General features: G+C 44.9%; 1 protein-coding gene across 1 annotated transcript; it reads right to left on the reverse strand.

Moving 5' to 3' along the window:
- Positions 1 to 578: 578 nt before the first annotated feature.
- Positions 579 to 20608, reverse strand: LOC148502525 (phospholipase A2 inhibitor gamma subunit B-like). The gene is made up of 5 exons (XM_088449744.1): positions 20361 to 20608; positions 7794 to 7910; positions 5422 to 5580; positions 4448 to 4582; positions 579 to 1819 (listed from the first exon to the last, which is right to left on the reverse strand). The coding sequence occupies exons 1-5, from the start codon at positions 20410 to 20412 to the stop codon at positions 1629 to 1631; spliced, it is 654 nt and encodes a 217-aa protein (XP_088305870.1). The 5' UTR covers positions 20413 to 20608; the 3' UTR covers positions 579 to 1628.
- Positions 20609 to 21633: the final 1025 nt, after the last annotated feature.

A 21633-nucleotide genomic window follows, 5' to 3' on the forward strand; every position in this document is an offset into this window, starting at 1 on the left:
AAAACTTTATTTAAAACAATAGAAGCCTGTGACCTTCTTATTGAGACGCCCCCTGAGAGGGATTGCTCCCTACTCTCCCTGTGGCGTTAAACCTGGAAGTCCCTCTACTCGAGGGTATCACAAAGGACAGTTCTTATCGGTAGAGCTGTCCTTTGTGATTTTATTGGCATTTCTAGGTACATACCGCAGCAATCAATTGTGGTATGTACCCGATAAGAGGTGAGATGTACCACATCGTGGATGCGATGATTAGTACATCACGCCCTTAATATTTATTGTATTTTCATTATTTATGATTTTTAGCTGAGAGATCACAATGTAATTTCACTTCTTCATTTCACTTCTGCATTTTTTTTTTAATGTTGCACTGACAATAAATACATAGAATACTGACTCTTAATATACATATATATGCATCATCAGGGATGATTAATGCAACTTTATCAAAGACGACATCTATTTTTTTTTTATTTAGAAATGTATTTAATTATTAATTTAATTTATTGTTCCAATAAGGAAAATAAAACCAACAGCAAAATGCAATCACAGCAATGTTTCAAAGATCACACAGAATAATCTAAATAATATATTGCCTTTTATATACATACAAGACACACCCCACATCAGTCAGAGATCGCTTACAGATGAGAATGAGGAGAATTAACCAGGGCTGTCTTTAAGTGCCGTGGAACAAAAAGTTCCAGCAGTCCCAGCCAGACAAGAGTAGAGATAGGTAACCTGGGAAACTTCAATTGTAGTGGAACTTTAAGGATGTGCATACATACCGGCTTTGGCATGCCAGGGGAAGCTGAGACTTGTAGTGCCACAGCAACTGACTAGTCCAAGGTTATCTGGATCTGTGTTTGTTACTTTATTCTATGCGTTCCATTAGTAACCACCCAGAGCTCTTATAGGACATGGTAATAAATTAATGCTGCTGCCAACTGAAGATTAAGACAAATGCATTTTGTTTACTATTCATGTGATCGATTTTTGCCTCTTTACGTCTGTTTTTGGAGATGATATATTTGCTAAAGTGCGGGTTTTTAGATTGTTGTTGCCCATAGCAACCAGATTGTAGTTATTATCTTCTAGATGAATGATAAGTAGAATCTGATTGGTTACTATGGGCAACATCTCCACTTCTAAAAACCCGCACATTAGTAAATATACCCCACAGAGTGCCCTCTAGGTTACTGGGTGATAACAGTGTTTTCTTCATATCATCAGCTATCTAATATGGCGGCAGGGCCTCCTTTGCAAAGCCTTGTGGGTATCTCTGAAGGTGTAATGGCAAAGTTAGCTTTTTTTTTATATCACTAATGTAGTCATGCATTAACTGTTGCTCGCGGACCCTATAGTATTATGAATTCCCATCGTTGTGTATGAGATATACAAGTTTGTCTGCCCCTGAATATAGGTAAACATTTGTTCTGCACAGAATTAACATACGTGTATTATAAATGAATCTGAGCTGTTATATAGATATACATGGCTCTGCAAATATACAGTGTATAAACATGCATTGCTACGCTTGTATACTGTAGGTACGTTTCCGCAATGCATTCCTGCCCTGGAAGGATCCAATACGAAATCTCCACACGACGGCCCCACCCCCCGGGAGAGTATTATGACAGGAGTATGAGCATCATGAAGCCGAGCCCAGCGGGGAAGAGCAGGCTGGGGAGCAGGGGCGGAACATGGTTGCAGAGAAAGGATGACATTAATATCTGGTTGAATGGAAGAACTGACACGTTCTTCATCGAACACACATTTTCAGTCGAGCAGCCATGGGATATATATTTGGCGTCTGGGGTTCCTGTTGAGAAAGAATGAAGGCCAGTAAAGTGATAACACATTTCGTTTTTAAATATAGAATAGATACCATGGGCGTATCAATATTGGGTTCAGGGCGTGTGGCACACACGGTCCAGGGGGGCCCACATCACACAACCTGCACCCATTCACAATACTTACCTCCGTATTGCTGGGAACATGGCTAAGGTGCCATATTTCTGGAGATCTGTGCAGGCGCACTACAGAAATCACTGGGAAAATATCACCTGCGCCATTGTCCCTGAAATTGCGCGCATGCGCAGGAGACTCTGGCACACACATGCAATGGTGACAGAGGTGGGGCCCGCATTAAGGCTGCACATGTGCCCACCCCCCCTCTTGGACCACCGCTGATCGTTACCTACAATCCCGAAACAATTGGCAGAACCCCAAATTGTGGTGAGGCCTCCTGACTGAGGGGACCAGTTATCAACGAGTTTAATCATATGCAGTGAGTGTTAAAACTTGTTGCGTATGATAAATGGTGCTCCAGCCAATCAGCCCCCAACTGTCATTTTTTTAAACAGGTGACAGTTGGGAGCTGATTGGCTGGAGCACCATTATCATACACAACTAGTTTTATCACTTGTTGCGTATGACAAAACTCATCGGTAAATGAGGTCAAAGGTCGCTCACCTGCCCAGTGATACCGAAGGTAATTCTTCACTCTTATTTTGGCGTTAGAAATGAAAATCCAGGAGGTTGCATCTGCGACTAAAGCCGTGTATCCACTAGACGATAAATTGGACGATTTTAATGATATCGTTAATCATCCGCAATATCGTCCAGTGGCTATGCCGTCAACGACCAGCGATGCGCGCTCCCAATGGTCGTTGACGGCATCTTTCATCGCCCGTACTTGCAGGGCAACCTGACGATATTGTCAGGTTCTGCAAGTACGGGGATGAGGGAGGGTAACGTCACTGTACGATATATCGTTCAGTGTGGGTGCTCAATGTTGTTAATGACATTGAGCACATCACTGCCGGGGAACCGCTAGACGATATCGCTCATGGAGCATATCGTCTAGTGGATACCCGCCTTAAGTCACGCATTTCTTTATAGAAACGGTAATAGATCCAAACGACCATTCTTCCAGCAGAAGTGGTGGGGAATTTAAGAATTTAGGACATAACTGCCTACTATCCTGGACTGTCGGGGAGACTTCCTAAATTTGGTGAGTTCCCCCGAACTCCCAAGAGAGGAGGTCACCCAACTAGTGAAGTGGGCAGGATGGGAACATAATGACGCATTTTACAGTGAATTGTGTTATTAAGCCCCTGCCCTCACTGCGCGATTCCTTAAATCGGTACTCTGGACCCCCCCCCCCCCTTCCCAGGTCTCTGGGAGGGGAGCAGCAACAAGTTGGCAGGTAGGATTTGGAAATGTATGTAAGCAAGATTATCGTAGGCTTTTAACTACCCTCAAAACAATAAAACTAAAGAAAAAATAAATAAATAAATTGACCCAGCAATGTCTGACGATATATCTGTTCTACTGTGAGATTTTAAAATATTTTTAAAAGTGGGATTGGTTTCCAAGATAGGATGATTTGACCCATATTAAATGATCTAGAAACAGTAGGGATCACAGTATTGTAATTTATTATTTTAATAGCTATAGTGGGTACAGAAACCTAAGCGTGTTAGGGGAGAATGGAAAAAGCCGTGGCTTGGGGTATATACAGGACATGCAATATATATGATCATAGTATTGTATAACGAGACATTTATTTTTCCTTTACAGTTACATAGTGTAATAATAATGAACGTGTTCATTCAAGAGCGTTAGTTTAGCTAGACCAGGGATGGGGAACCTCAGGCCCAGGGGCCGTATAAGGCCCCTGGAATCATTTGGTCTGGCCCTCTGAGCTTTTTTCTGCTAGCCTCATCTGGATAGCTGGGTGCCTATAATGTCACCCTGCAGCCAGAATCTATACAGCAGTGCCACCTGGAGCATCCTTAGGACGCTTCAGACGGTCACACCGCTGACCTTACAGCACCCCGGAGCATCCTCAGGATGCTCCGTGCATTGCTGTAATCACCGGTGATTGTGGCCCCGCTCCCTGTGACATCACGCGGAGGGATCGTGGCCTGCACCGGCCCCGCAAATAACATTTTATAAATCAAAATGGCCCTCAGCATACTGTTTACGCTTTTCAGCTGTTGCGCCCATTGGTGAAAGCCCCGTGACAATGTTTAGGACAATGCAGGCAATATAAGATCGCCCATGGTTACAGTATTGCATACAGGCACCGAGAGGCGATAATATAGAGTGATGTTGGACTTGACATTAAACATTGGGCAGGAGAGTAAAGCACCTGCTTAGTGCGAGCTCCGTAATTCTGGTACCCGACTGAGGATATGCTTACCCATTACTCTGGCTCATGGAAGCTTGACATTGGGTCCATCAGCTCTGTCAGCTCCATGCTGCCTGGGATACTGAACCTGCTGCATCAACAGTAGCAGCAGAGGTCAGACGTGGGGGAGGGAATCACCAAAGGGGTTCAGCGCAAAAGTCCCTTAATACCATTGCTTGTGCACTATCACAATGGATGTTCCTCTCAATCTAGACAGTGGATACAGTGGTACGGTCTACATTTTATACTCACCGTAACCGGAAGTGTAGGTGATACATTTTGTCTCTTCTCCAATGCAGTTGATGGTGACTGGGTTGGTGCATTTGCTGGAGAGCTCATTGCAGGACCGGCACTTCACTTTGTTGTCGTTCGTGACCCTTTTTGGTACTGCAACACAAATATAGAGGACACTTCTGTTAACAGATCAGTAATTGGTGGTGGGGGGGTCTCTGTTAATGTGGAAACCCTTAATTGCCTCCTGGCCCACACACACACACTAATGTGTTTCTCCTCAGTAAAGAAGAACAACCACACCTAAATGTTTTGGATCGAAGGAGTTAATATAGAAAATTAAAAGCTTTCTTCCCATTATGTAATGTTCACCAGACCCACTAGGGTCCCCAATTGCTGTAATGGTCCACTTGGTCTCCTTCAAACAGATCCAGCAGATGACGATACCCCTCCCCTCTAAACTTCACATTATTCATGCGATTATACCACATATGAAGATGCCTAACAGCTCTATGCTGTGCCTACTGGGTCAACTGGGGGAACTGGTATAAAGGGAATTTACACAGTCCACTGCTCAGATAAATGCTACAGCCTTATAAATCCCTGTGTCTGGTCATTAGGTTGACATTCAGAATTTCAACAGCAGGGCCTGATTCTAAATTGGAGGCAACATCGATGAAGGACGCAGGCGATCAATACATTTCTGCTGCAGATGTGTCTAAGTGGCACTGCGCATGCCTCCAGAGTCGCAGTTGCGATTATAATTGTGTCCGTCTCAGAATCAGGCCCTGAATGTCAACGCTGATATGTTGACTGGCAAAAATTGGCGATACGGTCGACAGATCATTTAAGGTTAGTCTGTTGTTGACATTTTGGTGGTCAACATTTTGAAGGTCAACATTGTGACTGCTGAAATCTAGCACCGGGCCCGTAAATCCAGCGCAGAAGCGGCACGCGCAGAGGTGGGCGTAGATGGGCATGAGGATGAGACTTACGCTCAATGTTCTCAGTCTTGCATTTGTCTCCCTGGCAGCACTTGGTTGTAGCATGCAGGTAGGTGGCATTGAAGGAGATGGTGTAAGTCTGGTTGCAGTCCTGCTTGTATCCACAGGACTTCACAAGGCTTTTTGTAGCTATCTTTCCTGCAGGTTTTTCTTAAAAGAATAGAAATAGGTTATTCAGTTTTCAAAAACAGTTGGGACTACCGACAGCAGTAAAGGTGCATACACGCGTAACGATTTTTTGAACGATTTAACTATAAATACGTCGTTATCGTTCAATCATTGAAAAAAATCATTCAGTTTCTGAGTTATAACAATGAACGATTATCGTTCATGGTTCATGCGAGTTCCTGTTTGTAGTTCATTCTGACTGACCAACTGAACGATTTTCATTAAGGGAAGTTACAAAAATCGTTTGTAGTTCAAAAAAATCGTTCATTACACATAATCTGACAGATAATCATTCATAAAATCGTTGGTAACAAAATCGTTATGCAGCTTTAGTGACTGTTACAGATACTTGAAATAACACATGCACGATGCCAATGAAGGTTCCAACAAGATGGCCTGTCCAACAACTAGAATGACCTGTTTCATACAGAGATGCAGATGACAGCACAGTCTCTCTGCATCCGTATGATGGGGAAGTAACATCAGCAGAGAGCAGCGATGTCAGGATCCCTTCACACTGATGCAAGAAGACTGTGGTGTCAAACACACTTGCATATGAAGTGACAATTATAGCGGTGCCCATGATCTAATGCGCACATATGCTACACTTACGGTAACCACCGAGATTACGTATTTTTGTACACACCCCTAAGGGGCTGCAAACAAAAATATGCAATTTCAGGGCAATTTGGTGCGTCTTTGCTGACATTCCAATGCTGCTGCAACCTTACATCCCATGCATTGTCCGCAATTGTATTGACCCCAAACTTTATTATTTGTTTCAGTTGTTTGTTTTTCTGTAAGGTGGAGATAGTCTTTCTTACAGTCACTCTTTTTTTGTAGGTGAATTGCAGAATAAACTGCTTTGTCTAATGCTGGGTACACACTGAGACGAGGGATCGGTCAGCAGACTGATCCACCATCAGAGCCGCCGATTGGTTAGCTATATACACACACTTACCAATCATCTGCTCAATATGTCTGGACCTGACATCACAACTGAGCGGGCATTTAAATTTGCAGCCAGTGTACGGAGAGGTCGGCGGGTCGCCTCTTACACACATGCACCAATATATCTTTCAGGTATTTCGGCATCGGCTGTGCTGCAGGGTCAACCCGACATGTAGGTGCAGGGTTTATCCCACAGCTAGTTGAACGCAATGGGTGATTCGAGTAGCTGTGGGAACCCCGCTCACTAAGTCACAGAGGGGCCATTTTTCCTTGAATCCTCAGGAGCTGCGTCAAAATGCAGATTCTGCATTTTAACGCGCGGGGAACCCATAGATTCCAGCACTTTGCAGTTTGATTAAATAGCTCTGGGCGTGAGATTGGGTACGGGATACCAGAGGTCAGGATCCCAGCAGTCAGAATCCCGATGCCAGCATCCCGTCTGGGTTAGGATACTGACACCTGCTGGTAAGTGCCCTGACACTACCCCTAAACCTAACCCTCCCTGCAGCCTAAAACTAACCTTCCCACCCCCCGCAGCCTAACTGTAACTCTCCCCCCCGCAGCCTAACTCAAACTCCCCCCCCCCGAAGCCTAACCCAGGATACTGACACCTGCTGGTAAGTGCCCTGACACTACCCCTAAACCTAACCCTCCCTGCAGCCTAAAACTAACCTTCCCACCCCCCGCAGCCTAACTGTAACTCTCCCCCCCGCAGCCTAACTCTAACTCCCCCCCCCGAAGCCTAACCCTCGCCACCCCCACAGCCTAACCCCCCCCTGCAACCTAACCCTCCCCCTAGCCCCAGTACTTACCATCGGGATGCTGGTGGCGGAATTCTGACTGGTGTTGGGATTCCCAACTGCCGGGATGTCAACTACATCCTTGGCCGTGAACCCACAGCTATTCCCCACGTAGAAAGTCAAGCGCATAATTGAATTCCCCCATAGTGTGCTTGCTTACGGTTTCATTTTCATATTGTATCCAGCTTCATTTATAAACAAAGTAAAATGAAATCTGGCAGAATACAATGATATGTTGGTAGACTGTAGTATACTGTACAGTGACCATCACTCGGCTTACTGCAGCTTTGCAGCATGTTACATTGCTAGAGCCAGGTGATGGCCCAAGAGCCAAGGTCATTCTTGCCTCAGTGTTGGGGGGGGTCTGTACTTCACTTTAAATTACAGAGAGAATAACAACACCCAGCAATAATAATGTCACCGGTGAAGGAAGCTGTGACGTACCTGTGCGGATCTCGGTGAGGGTGGTCAGGCATGTGTCAAACGTTTTGTCGCACGTTTTCTCGTTTCCATCACAGTTGCCCACAGTGGTGTTGCAGTGATAACATGTCAGAGAGAAGGCTGAGGAGACAGGGAAAGGAATATGACTGCGCTGGTCAGGAGGGCTGCCAGGGATACAGGGGGGGATATTTCTGAGAGCTTCCCCAGGTAATGATGAAGAAAAGGCAATGTTATATCATGTGAGTTGTACCTCCAACCATCTTGCAATTGCCTCAACGATCTAATGTGTAATGGTCAGAACAGGTGGTTGTGGTTTGTCTGTTGTGGGTGGGGTTCAGCAGAGTTAGCAGAATATATGGAAACAAATATATTTCAAAGAGCTGTAATCAAATATAGTGCAGTTACCTCTAGTCAGTATTCAATGGAGACCTATTCTACTGTCCAGTATACACTACAGAGAGCATTCTACTGTCCAATGTACACTACAAAGAGCATTCTACTGTCCAATATACACTACAGAGAGCATTCTACTGTCCAATATACACTACAGAGGGCATTCTACTGTCCAATATACACTACAGAGAGCATGCAACTGTCCAATGTACACTACAAAGAGCATTCTACTGTCCAATATACACTACAGAGAGCATTCTACTGTCCAATGTACACTACAAAGAGCATTCTACTGTCCAATATACACTACAGAGAGCAGGGCTGCCATCAGAAATTTAGGGGCCCGGGACTGACAAAGTAGGCAGGGCCCCCCCTGGTTTTTAATCCAGTCCCTGGTCAGCATTTAATTCCCCCCCCCCCTTATTAGATCCAGTGTCTAGCCGGCATTTTTTTCCACACTCTCCGCCCCCCACCCTGTTATTACATCCAGTCAGTCTCTGGCCATCATATTTTTTCCCCACTCCACTCCTTCCACTTCACCGTTTATTAGATCCAGTCTCTCCCCGCTGTGCACGCCACTTACCTTATTACCTTGAAGTCTTCGGCTTCTCTGCCTCTTCCCCAGCACTGCAGACGCTGGTCCAGCTCCTCTCCATCCACGGCTCCTCACTCTCCCTCCAGCGGCAGGGCGCTGCGTGACGTAATGACGTCACGTGCGCCGACTTCAAAATAGACAAACTTTATTAAACATATGGGGCAGGCGAGTGTTGGTTGGTGGAGGAGCGGCCCGAGAGGGCCCGCTGCCTCTTCCATTAATGGGGACCGGGGTAGCGGCCGGTAGCAGCGGTGCCGGCGACTGGGCCCCTTTCTTCAGATCGTGGGGTTAGTAAGGGCTGCAGGCTGTGCAGTGCAAAAGCGGGTGGGCCCCCCTCCTTCAGTCAGTGGCTGGGCCCGGGACTCCAGTCCCGGGGTCCCCCCTGACGGCGGCCCTGACAGAGAGCATTCTACTGTCCAGTATACACTACAGAGGGCATTCTACTGTCCAATATACACTACAGAGAGCATTCTACTGTCCAATGTACACTACAAAGAGCATTCTACTGTCCAAAATACACTACAGAGAGCATTCTACTGTCCAATGTACATTACAGAGAGCATTCTACTGTCCAATGTACACTACAGAGAGATTTCTACTGTCCAATATACACTACAGAGAGCATTCTACATACCATCATAAACTACATAGACATTTCTACTGAGCATTCTAAACTGTTGAGAGCATTCTATAGGCCAATATAGACTACAGAGTGCATTCTACTGACCATCATAAACTACATAAACATTTCTACTGACCATTATAGACTACAGAGACATTTCTACTGAATGAGCTACAGAGAGCAATACTGGAATATACACCATAGACCAATATTCACTACAGGGAGCATTCTAGGGATCAATATACACTACACAGAGCATTCCAGGGATCAATATTCACTACAGAGCATTCTACTGACCAATATACACTACAGAGCACATTCTCCTGTCTGGTATAGACTACAGAGACATGTATATTGGTCATTATAGACTACGGAGAGCATTCTATTTATTTTGATACACTACAGAAATCATTCTATTGATACATTTTCACTACAGAGAGCATTCCACTGATCAATATACACTACAAACAGAATTCTAGGGAGCGCTATGCACTGCAGAGAGCATTTCAGGAATCAGTATACACTACAGAGAGTATTCTACTGACCAATTTACAATTACAGAGTACACTCCAGTGACCTATGTACAGTACAGAGAGCATTCCAGTGATTTCTGTACAATACAAAGAGCATATTAGTCACCAATTTTTAATAAAGAGAGCATTTAGTGACCCATATTCAATACAGTGAGCATTCCCGTGATTTATATTGTAAACATGACAGAGAACATTCTTCTGACAAATATTTAATACAGAGTGTCCTAGTGATCCATTTACAGTAGAAAGACCATCTGAATGTCCTATATGCAATGCAGAGGGCATTCTAGTGAGCCATGTACAATACAGAGATAATTCTAGTATGTAAAATGAAGAGCGCATTCCAGTGACCCATTTGCAAAACTGAGAAGCTCATTCAGACCCGCTCGCTAAGATGCATACTCTCGCTGCTGCCGATGGTATGCAGTGTATATGCATTGTGCACATGTATCACACTGCGCATGTGCATACCGTAGCGAAAGTTCACAATGCACTCGCTCGCTGCGCATAGACAGCCCAACAGAGGAAGTGACAGGAGAAGCCGTTTGTAGGTGGCTGGCCATTAAAAATGGGGGAGTGGAGGTGCAAACACAGGCGTGCCTGAGCATCTCAACGGCGTTTTAGAGATGTGCATAATTAAAAGACAGCATCATAGTACACGTCACCTGGCTTGTTTTTACACTGAAGTGCTCGCAGTGCTTGTGGCGGGGTATGGTCAACCTCAAGCGCTGTGATAGCATCCGATGTTACCCTATGTACCGATGGTTGTGACGTACACAAGTGGGCGTCTTAAAACAGGCTGGTGGGTGTCTGCATACACTATGTGATCGCGCTCTAAAAAATACTGGGCATGCTAATGCATTGCTGTGTGATAGCACTGCCTACGCAATTTGCATACACATCGTGCGAGCGATCGCATCTAGCGAGTGGCTCTGAATCAGGCCCTGATTGTTCTAGTGACTAATATACAATTCTGAAAGCATCATAGTGACAAAGCAACCCACAAATATCTGATGGCGGTGCCAACATCCCAAAGCTTAGGTGGTTATTCAGATTCTCTCATGGCTGTAGACTGCTGTTCCCAAACCATGTGCTGAAACAGGCACTCACTTATATTAAACCCCCAACCGCAGCACACAGCAAGATAAATTTATAGTGTTTTGGGGCTAGCTCTGTTTATTGATGACTGGACCCGGGTCACCTCAGCCCGCCCCTTTCCTGCTAAACTTACCCCAGTTGCTGGAGTAATGGCCCTCCTCACCTCTATTGGTGATCTGACCCATCTCTGTTACTGCGGTAAGGTCATTTGTTCCTAGTAAATTGTTGGTCTTCTTTCTCATGGAAATTAGCTCTACCCAAAAAAAACTTTTGCCAAAAGGTGCCACTAGTTCCCCCCATCAATGAAGAGGATACGACCAATAAAACAACCAATCAACTTGGCCTTTGCAACCTATCAACTTGGCCTTGATCGCTGAATTGTGCAGGTGCAGGAAATTGTGTCCCACGATGAACTATTTCCTGGCAGATTTGGTGTCCAGGCAACTATTTATAGAGGATGTATTTTAACACAGGCTGTTACATTTCCCATGCTCATGATAATAACTGTGCAAAAATGTACTTAAATAAGTCAGCACCAATGGGAAATCTAAACGATGTCTTTCAGGGCTGAATTGTTTGAACAGCTTGTAATTAGGACAAGAAAAATTGTGTTGTGTCTACTATATAGAACTATGCATTACATAACATTATATCGTCCATGTATTGTTATTACTGTATCTTTTAGTACAAGACTGTTGCATACTAGTGATGATGACCATAAACGACTCTGCTATCCATGGGTGAGCCATTAATATTTGTGCATGTGCATGTTCAGACAGCATACACCATCAGGGATCAGTCACCGATGTTTACCATTGATAGCCTCCCATTGATAGTAAAACCACTCACAATCGCCATCAGACCATTTTTCGCTTACCATCGATGGTTGATGGCCAACCTTAGTGACACCCAGTACGGCCCATCCCCGGCTGAAAAGGGGTGCGTGGCCCTGCAGCACACCCCTGTTTCATCACCCTGGTGGCGTGCCCAACACTCCCGGAGATGCCAGGCTGCCCCCAGAGACTCTCCCTACACTACCAGGTACTCCTCAGTGACCGGGAGCCGGGCGCTCCACTCTGCTGCTAGTGTGCAGTGCCCGGCTCCATGTCACTGAGGAGGAGCCGGCATTTTTTTTTTCACCCCCTCTGAGGATGATACCCTGTGTGGTCTGAACCCCTATAGTGATACAATGTAAACACCATCCTATCTAATGCATAGAGCAAAGCTAAAGATGTATAGCATAATATATAATGGTAATGAAAATGGAAAACTGTTGTTAGATGGAATTAATGCAATACATAGGGCTTTCTTTTTAAACAGCAACACAGGATTGGACAGATGTATATATTCAGGGCTGTTGCAGGGCGGTATTCTGCTGTGTGCCAGCCTCGCCCCCGAACATGTAATGTCATGATGTTAACTTATGATGAGGGGGCGGAGCTGCCAGCACCAGGAAATAACGTCTCTGCAGTGCTGACCAGAGCGCCCTAATGATACTCCGGGCGGCTCTCCTAAGCTGCAGGGTGCTGTTCCAGGCACCCTGCAAGCCAAATGCTGGTGCCACAAGGGGAGCTACAGTTCCGCCTCCCAGGCCCTGCGCAGCAGAACTGCCATGCCCACCCTTAGTTACAGCCCTGCACATTCTTGCTGATTGGAGGAGGGGTTTAAAACGGCAGGTGCAGAGGGCGTGGTGTAGGATTGCCGCTTTAAATCAGCCTTGGCTCATTTTCAGCACATAAATCATATTTTGGTATGATGAACACATAGTCAGCCTATCAGTTCACAAGGAAGTAGTGACACCCCTGAGGCACGAGCTGTGTCATGTCTCAGTGATGGCACTACAATTTATATGCTGCGTTATCGGCTCAGCCAATAACATGTCTGCCTCTGCTGTAAGTAGGTGATAGGTACACGTCAATGTGATATTTGGGCGGCAGATTGTGTATTGTTAATAATTGGAAATTGGCGCAGTAAGTATAAATAAGTAAATCAGCTTTCATTAGTAACGTATTATTGTTAACCTGGCTGTTTAGAGCTACAGTTCATCAGTTATTATGGTTGCATACATTGGGCCCACATGCAGCGGTGCAAATCCTTCTCGCTGTGTCTTTAGACGCACCATCGAAACTTGCACCAGCTGTAAGCACTATGGCAGGAGCAGTCTCTCAGGGGCCTATTCATCATAATTTAAGATTCTCTGGAGGTAATTAGGTTTAGAACTTGCATGGAGTTCTACCTAATTACCAGAGGAATTCATCATTCCTCCTCTCCATAACTATTCCGAAAAGCTGTCATTTTTGCCATGACAGCTTTTCGGGAAATAGATACTTTGCCCTCTCTACACTACCTTACCGCAGCTGGAATCTGTGCTGCGCATGCGCTGTTACATCCGTAAAAGCAGCGCATGAGCAGCACTGCCTCCAGCTGCGTTCATTTCGTGTGCCCCCCCTCTGAAAACCTCCACCCTGTCCCGCACTTACTGGCCCGCTGCAGCAGCCTCTGGCTCCGGTGTCTGCTCTGACACGTGGTCTCCCAGCAGAACACTGTACAGTTTAGAAAAAAAAACTAAAAAAAAAAAAAACTTTTATTTTTTCTTCTAAACTTTATTGTTTTCTGCTGGGAAAATACAGTGTCCTGGCAGCCACCGGATCCAGAGGACGGACGAGAGCACAGGATGAAGACGCTGGGGGACCTCACCAGCTGGAAGCAGGTAAGTTTTACCTGCTGTTCGCCACCTCACCGTGGTGGATAGTAACTCCATCAAATTCCGAAAATACATAATTTTCGGAATTTGATGAATACCATGATTTCCATATCCCCATACCAGTGGTTCCCAAACTGTGCGCCGTGGCACCCTGGGGTGCCTCAGGACACTTGCAGGGGTGCTTCAGGTTGGTGGTCCAGCACCAAATCAAATTATTTATGGTCAATGTAATGTAAATATGTGGACAAACAGAAGCACAAACCTGTTTAACACCACATAACTGAGCCTAAAGATGACAGGCCAGCGCAATTTACTTCACTTTACTACATTTTTTTCTGAATTTCTCTATAACAAACATTTGGCCTAGGGGTGCCGTGAAAACAATGCTGATACTCTTAGGCGCCCTGATTCAAAAAAGTTTGGGAACCTCTGCCCCATACTAATGTATGGGGAGTTTGGAAATTAGCGCAGGTGGACTTAACCAGGAGATATCAGTCATATCTCCTATGTTATGATACTACATGAATACTAAAATAACGGTATTTAAGGAAAATGTCCTTAAAAACATTATTTCAGTGTTGATGAATAGGCCCCTATGTCTGAACATGGCGTCCTGTGTCAGCGCTATTTCTTTAGACTCAGTTACTATCATGATACGCCCATGACACGCCCCCATCTGGCTTGCCACCCCTCTTGTTACCCCTTAGGAACTCCCACTAATGTCCACTCTCTCTCTAGGGGAGATGTACTAAGCTCTGGAAATAAATTGGATAGTGATAAACTACCAGCCACTCAGCTCCTAACTGTCATGTTTACAGGCTGTGGGCCTGATTCAGACCTACTTGCAAGCACACAGCGCTCGCAAGCAGGTCGATGGTCCCCCACTGCGCATGCGCCACCTCCGGTGTGCGCATGCTCGAGACCCGTCCATCCCCTGTTGATTGACAGCTTGCCCCGTTTTGTAGGCGGGGAAGGGGGGTGACTGCACAAATGCAAGTGTTCTGTTCGGAATCCCTGCCATTTGTGGGCGGCCCTACTGACATCACTAGTGATGTCAGTAGTGGACTGCCTGCTCTATTAGAGCAGGGAGTTCACTCGGGCTTGCCAGAGCTGAGACCCTACCAGAAGGGTCTCCTCGCAAGCCTGATGGTCGCGATAATCGTGATGGGCTCCAGCCCTCTCGCAAAATCTGTGGGTGGTCACCCACAGCTTAGCGAGCGGCCTGAAGGAGAAAAAAAACGCAGCGAGCGGCTCTGAATCAGGCCCTGTGTTTGAAAAATGACAGGAGCTAATTGGTTGGTAGCTTATCCCTCTCCAGAGCTTAGTACATCTGCCTCCCCTGTGTCCAAAATCACTCAGAGTCTCCCAGCGGTGACCATCGATACGCATTCGCAGTGCAACTCGGATGGATGCGCAGACCTATTAACAGCAGCCTGCATGGATACTGCCCCCACCCCTGGATCAGGCCCACTGTGTTATTCTGTGTACAGTGTTATGATGATTCGGCAGAGAAGGTGCTTTAGAATAAACCATGCATTGGAATTATATGGAGATGATGTACTGATGTCCTCCTGTACAGAAGCACCTCCATATACAGAGTTGTAATTACCAAACATAGCAACTAGGCACGTGTCTAACTTCACCAAACTATATGGAGCAGTGAAAATTGTGCAATTTAGGGACTATCCACTCACAGTATCCAAGGGAGCATCAGCTCTAAGAGAGTGGCCCTTAACATAATGGGGCTGATTTAGAGTTACTGTTACACACAAGCCGGCTGCAACTGCACTCACACTACATGCATATATGCGACCGCACTACCCCTATCTAATATCCAATAGCATCCAGCATACCTGGTGCAAGAGATCCATGTGAAATCTGCGCACAAACTCAGCCTGTAGCGCAATTTTGCCACACTCCCTTACTAAACTTAGCCTTTGTACACCCCTTAAGCCACAAGTGGAGGTGCAACTGAAAAGCGTACGGCTGAATCACCCTTAGATGTTGTCCGCTCAGCTGGGGAGCGTGCTCACTGCTAATGATCGCAAGATCCATCTGCAAGACAGACTAATGGGTCCCATCCACCAGCGATGGATTGCCGCGATCCAGCGATGCTGCAATCCAGCATCGCGGGACTGCAGAAATCCAACATGTTGAATTTTCCCGATTTGACGATCACGATCAAAAAATTATCACGATCGTCAAATCGGGGACATTTAACATGTAATATTTCAGCGATCCTGTGATGGATTGCTGACCATCGATGTTGGCCGGCCGGCGTTTCCACACGGTAGATCGGCATTTCCGATCGCGTCGCAGGATCGCGGAAATGCCGGTCTGATGTATGGGCTCCTTTAGGTGCAACTGTGCATTAGCCCCAATGTTTTCCAGCTGCTGACGTCAATGTATTTATATATCCTTAAGGCCCCCATACATCAGAGATTGATTGCAGCAATCGTGCAATTTGCAATCGATTGTGTATAAAAAGCTTTCCCTTTTTTAATCGATTGCTGATTGCAGAGATGCCACAATCGATTGAAAAATGGAAAGATTTTTATACACAATCGATTGCAAAATGCACGATTGCTGCAATCAATCTCTGATGTATGGGGGCCTTGATTTGTAGGACCGTTCACTGTACTCTACCCTTCCTAATATGTTTTAGCACCTCAGGCTTCTACATGCAGCACAGTATTAATCTGTTTCACTTTACCGATTGGATTCGTGTAGAATAAATGTTTTGTTATTTTTCTTCTCTCGAATACAATGCTATTAAATTGTTATTAAAAGGTAACACTGCTTTTGAAGTTGTACAGCATTACAGACATTGTGTCGCCTTCTCTTTGTACATACTATATGCCGATAATGCTTCGCCATCCGCCGTACTCTCTGAATGGTGAACATAGAATGAACGGACCCCTGATGAATCACTCTGAGTGATCAATGTACTTTTTCCAGCTGCCCGTTAGACCAAATATAGGGCACGCACGCTGTATTCAGGGTCTCATGGGCATTTTGTAAAAGTACACTGAGTACTAAAAGTACATTGCGGTGTAGGACGGCACTCAGCCATACCCAGTGACGGCAGCTTTGTGTTTCTGGAAACAGGAAGCTCTTCTGCCATTGTCCCTGGCATATTGTATCACTGCTGCCTGGAACTTGTATCACCAGAATCCTCCGTTACAGCTAATTTAGAGACTGGGGAGACACTTACCTAGCTTCAGGACCTTCAGCAAGGCAGAGGTGAGTTTAGGTGAATACGAGTAACCTTTCTCATGTAGTAAAAACTTAAAGCACTAGTGATCTATTAGTCACAATATTGAGCCTCATTCAAACAGTATTCACTATTTGCGGTACAATGAACCACAGTTGGGTGTCACCCGTAACATTAGTCGTTAGAACAACTTTGTTGACTCTGTAAATAATATATTAGCTTTATTTTTCTCCACACAGGATGGTGGCCTGTAGCATGGAGTCACTAGTAAATATAAAGTTACCCTGCCAGAACCTTCACTGTATGCCAAAGCCCTCAGCCAATCCTCTCCTGTTTACATATCTGACCTTATTTCCTGTCACACTCCCGCCCTCCCACTTCACTCCACCCATGAATGCCGCCTCTACTCCCAACTGATTACTTCCTCCCACTCTCGCCTCCAAGATATTGCCCGTGCTGCTCCCTACCTCTGGAACTCTCTCCCTATGAGACTTTCCACCTCTCTACAAAACTTCAAACAGGCTCTCAAGACCACTTCTTTATCAAAGCCTCCTAGCTCTCATCCTAACCCAATCCTCCATGCTCCTTGCTAACTGTCTCTTCCCTCTGCGTCACCCCTGGCCGTCTGCCCCTCCCCTATATACTGCAAGTCCTGTATTGTAAGTGATTTTGGGGCGGGGCCCATGTATTAATGATCGCAATCAGGGCATCCAGTACCTGCGATATGAGGTAAGTGCCCATAGGACACAGCGGCTAACGCTATCTTCAGATGGCGTTAGCTGCTGGGCCCAATATAGGGAATGCTTCGCATTCCTGATATTGATACATTTGACAGCATCGCATCCCCCATAGAAACCTATGGGGGAGGCGGCTGCCGGCGGCAATGGAGGGATCGCAGCAGGTATCGGAGATAGCTGGTGCGGTCCCTCCTTCATAAATCCGGAGGATACTTAGTATTTGAGGTGAACCCCTGAAACCAGGTGTTTTCAGGGAATTTACCTCAAATTAACTTTGATAAATGGGTCCCTTTGTTCTTGTTTTGTTCATACTGCTTCTGTCTATGGACGGCGCTGTGGGTCCCTTGTGGCGCCATATAAATAAATATTATTATTATTAATAATAATAATAATAATAATAATAATACTATTTTATTATTAATTTAATAATAATAAATACCAACACAGACATTCCAGTTAACCACTCTTTATGACCAGTTAATTTAAAATTTTACTTATCATTAAAGGGTAACATATGGGTAATTCAATGACATGGTTTTCCAGAACAGTATATGGTCAGAGCAAGTGTTTATAGTATCTTTGTGACCTGGAGAGAGGGGTCATTATAAACTTAGCACCTTTTTAGTGTGTCCGCATGGGGCTATTTCCCCCATTGATGTAAGCCAATAGAAGGCTGTGACATCACAAATTAGTTAATAGTATATAAAGATTAGAGATTTACTTTCTCACTCCCCGGGGTGAATTTATTTTACTAACTTCTGTATACCCTCCTGCATCTTTTTCTAAACTGTTTTGCACAATGTCTACCATTTAACATCTCATCCATGTAATAATATCAGGGGATTTTTTATACATATATATATATATATATATATATATATATATATATATATATAATTATATATATGTATATATATATATATTTTTTTTTGTGGCCTTAGGGTCTCTGGATATTGATGTACTCACTGCAGAGAGTCTATAATTTATCTTAGATAAAAAAATAAAAATATGGGTTAAAAAGCTGGAAAAAAATAAAATAAATGTGTCAGGAGGGCATGTACTTCTACAAAACAATAAAAATTATATAAAGGTGGTTGTGATATAATACTAATCTGTAATAATTGGGCTGATGCTGCTGATGTAACATCCAAATGTTGTTCTGTAGATGGTAGGAATTAAAAAGTGTTTTTTATTTTTTTTAAAGTCTGTATTTGTTTTTCTTTTAAAGAACAGTCAGTAATGGAATCTTATTACCAGTTCCTAAACCCTATCTCATGTAACCATTATTTTCACTCTTCTTACAGATTTATTTGTCCTGCATTTCGTGAAGTCGAAATCAGCTGCAGTTGTTACTTTGCAAAAACTGGCAACACCTATCTCTCATAATTCTCCATGTAAGTACTGTAATACAGTAATACAATTGAATACAACGCATGTAGTATTTTCTGTAGTCAGCCTCCCTTTAGAGAACTGGTGTAGGAGTGTAATGTTAAGCTGCCAGTTCACCATGAAATTGTATGGTAATCTTCCCATTAACTGCGACAACACTATGCCGGAGGGAAACGGTTTTTAAAGAGTCTCTTTGTGGTTTTTGTCAGAGCACATTCTCGAATTCTGCTGCACTCCTAACTAATTGGTGCAATAAATAAAACACACCCATTTTTAGCAAAGTAGTCGCCATTTATTGCCAGCGATATATAAAACCACACCTGGGGGGGGGTAAGCATTGTGTGTTTGGAATTTCGCAATTTATCAAATAAATGGCGCTAAGAAGAATTATCCACTATAATGATAAAAAGAAAACCAACAACAACAAAAAAAACCAACAACAATAAAACAGAAAGTATATAAAGTAGGTACAGCTAGCATGATTTCAGGAAGTCAATTACCGTGTCAGAATCTCCAGGGGTTTCTGCCAAACATGAGTCTGCCTTTTTTTTTTTTTGCCATGGCACTAATGGGTGCGAGGCTACAGAGACATCTTTTGGGATGAAGTCTCCATTAAATTCTATCACCTGCAGTCTTCAGGGAGAGCTGTCTGTTGCACTTGATGTACTACAGCCATCTGGTACAAATGTGTCCTCATAATTTAATCTCTGCCCTCTAATTGGCACACGGGGAGGGGGGGAATGTATTATCCTGTTTTGGTGGTCTCGCATCCAAAGCGCCAGGGTCCATCTCGTAATACATTTCTGAAATTCTAGTCTGTGTAAGGTTCTGTCCTTTTATCTCTGTGGCATGTTAGTGTCAGGAGGCAGATAACCAGTCACTTCAATGTTCGTCACAGCCAGACATTATGCAGACAGCCGGGGAGTCACATAGGGCTGTGCTCCCAACGACTTGCGTACACTACACACTCAGACATTTATAGATGCACAATTATATGTATATAGCAGATTGAATGAGACAAGCACCTCACAGGCTGCAGCATATCTATAATATTTAGACTTTACGCTACAGTGAGACAATAAAATGCAGAAAGAAAGAATATATATATATATATATATATATATATATATATATATATATATATGAGGAGATACCAGGAGAGATGCCTGCATAGATACATGTAATACAATGTAAGAGATTTGGGCATGCACTCCGATACTCCTTGTATTAGGCTGGCACACAGAGATGCACACATGCACAACCTCGCACATTCTGATCTGCTCACCTCCCTCCAAGAAGGCAGCGGCTAGGCAGAGAGCAGCCACAGCAGAGACCATGATTCCTGCCTGCAGTGCTTCGGGTGCTGTGATGCTGTTAGAATGCACTTGATCATCTCATCCTAAGGGTGTGGCATTTTATACGCAGAATGCAAGGGGGGAGAAGGGATGGATTTTGTACAGGGAGATGGGGAGGGGGAGCAGACCAATGAGAGCCGGGACAGGGGAAGAAATGTGCGCTATTTCAGAAAAATGCAAACTGTTCATAGCAGAATCGTTTGGCCTATAGCACCCCCAGGAAAACAGGCAGAAGAGACTCCCCCCACCCCACCCCTAGCGCAGCCAGATATTAACCTATCCACTGCCAGGGGTTTGATGTGCATCCCTGAAATTAACAAAATAAAAAAAACACGCCATGTCATTTAACCCTTGCATTGCCAGATATGGGCATGAGATAGCACACCCCGACTACTAGGGACCCTGCTTTTTAGCCATATTAACTCCTTCACTGTTATAAATAGCTACAAAGACATTTAATGGACCTTGCAGACAGCGACAACTGCAGTGCAGCTTAACGGTCTCATAATCTGAGCCCATAATTGCCTGGGAGAGAGAGGCAGTTATCTGTCATCATCGAGGACTCACTGGCCAGATGTAACAGACAAGTTAAGGACAGATATACAGAATCGTAAAGGTAGGACTTTCCAGTCCAGGACAAACCTCACAGGTGTCTGTCTTCGGATGGACCCGAAGCCATCTGTTTCTATCAGAGCCGTAACTAGACTTTTTGGTGCCCGAAAGAGCATTGGCGCCCCCCTCATTTTTCAAAGGGACATAAATCATACATGCCTACCCTCCCGGTTTTCGCGGGAGGCTCCCGATTTTTCGGGTAACCCCCCGCACCCCCGGAAGGGTAGGCATTTCTCCCACATTCTGCCCACTTCCTAGTGAAGTGGGCAGAATGAGGAGAATACCCGCGGCGATCGCGGGTCTCCGTGAAGGGGGCGGGGCTTAAGAGGTGATTCTGCATGAATCACAGCATTTCCCCCCTCCCCCTATGTAAATTTTACCCAATTGAGGCAGTTTTGCCACGAGGGGGCTGGGCTTAATGATGCAAATTGTTAGGCCCCGCCCCCATCGGCCCCCTGCTGCTTCTCTTACCCGGGCTTCTCCCGGGAAGAGATTATAAAAGGTAGGTAAGTATGGACATAATGCACCCAAAAAAGGGGAATGGCCTCATGGGGAAGGGCCAGGGAAGAGATAGGGGAGGCCAGGAGATGT

Source organism: Taudactylus pleione, unplaced genomic scaffold (assembly GCF_031769625.1).
Source record: "Taudactylus pleione unplaced genomic scaffold, aTauple2 ptg000494l, whole genome shotgun sequence".
Classification (NCBI taxonomy): domain Eukaryota; kingdom Metazoa; phylum Chordata; class Amphibia; order Anura; family Myobatrachidae; genus Taudactylus; species Taudactylus pleione.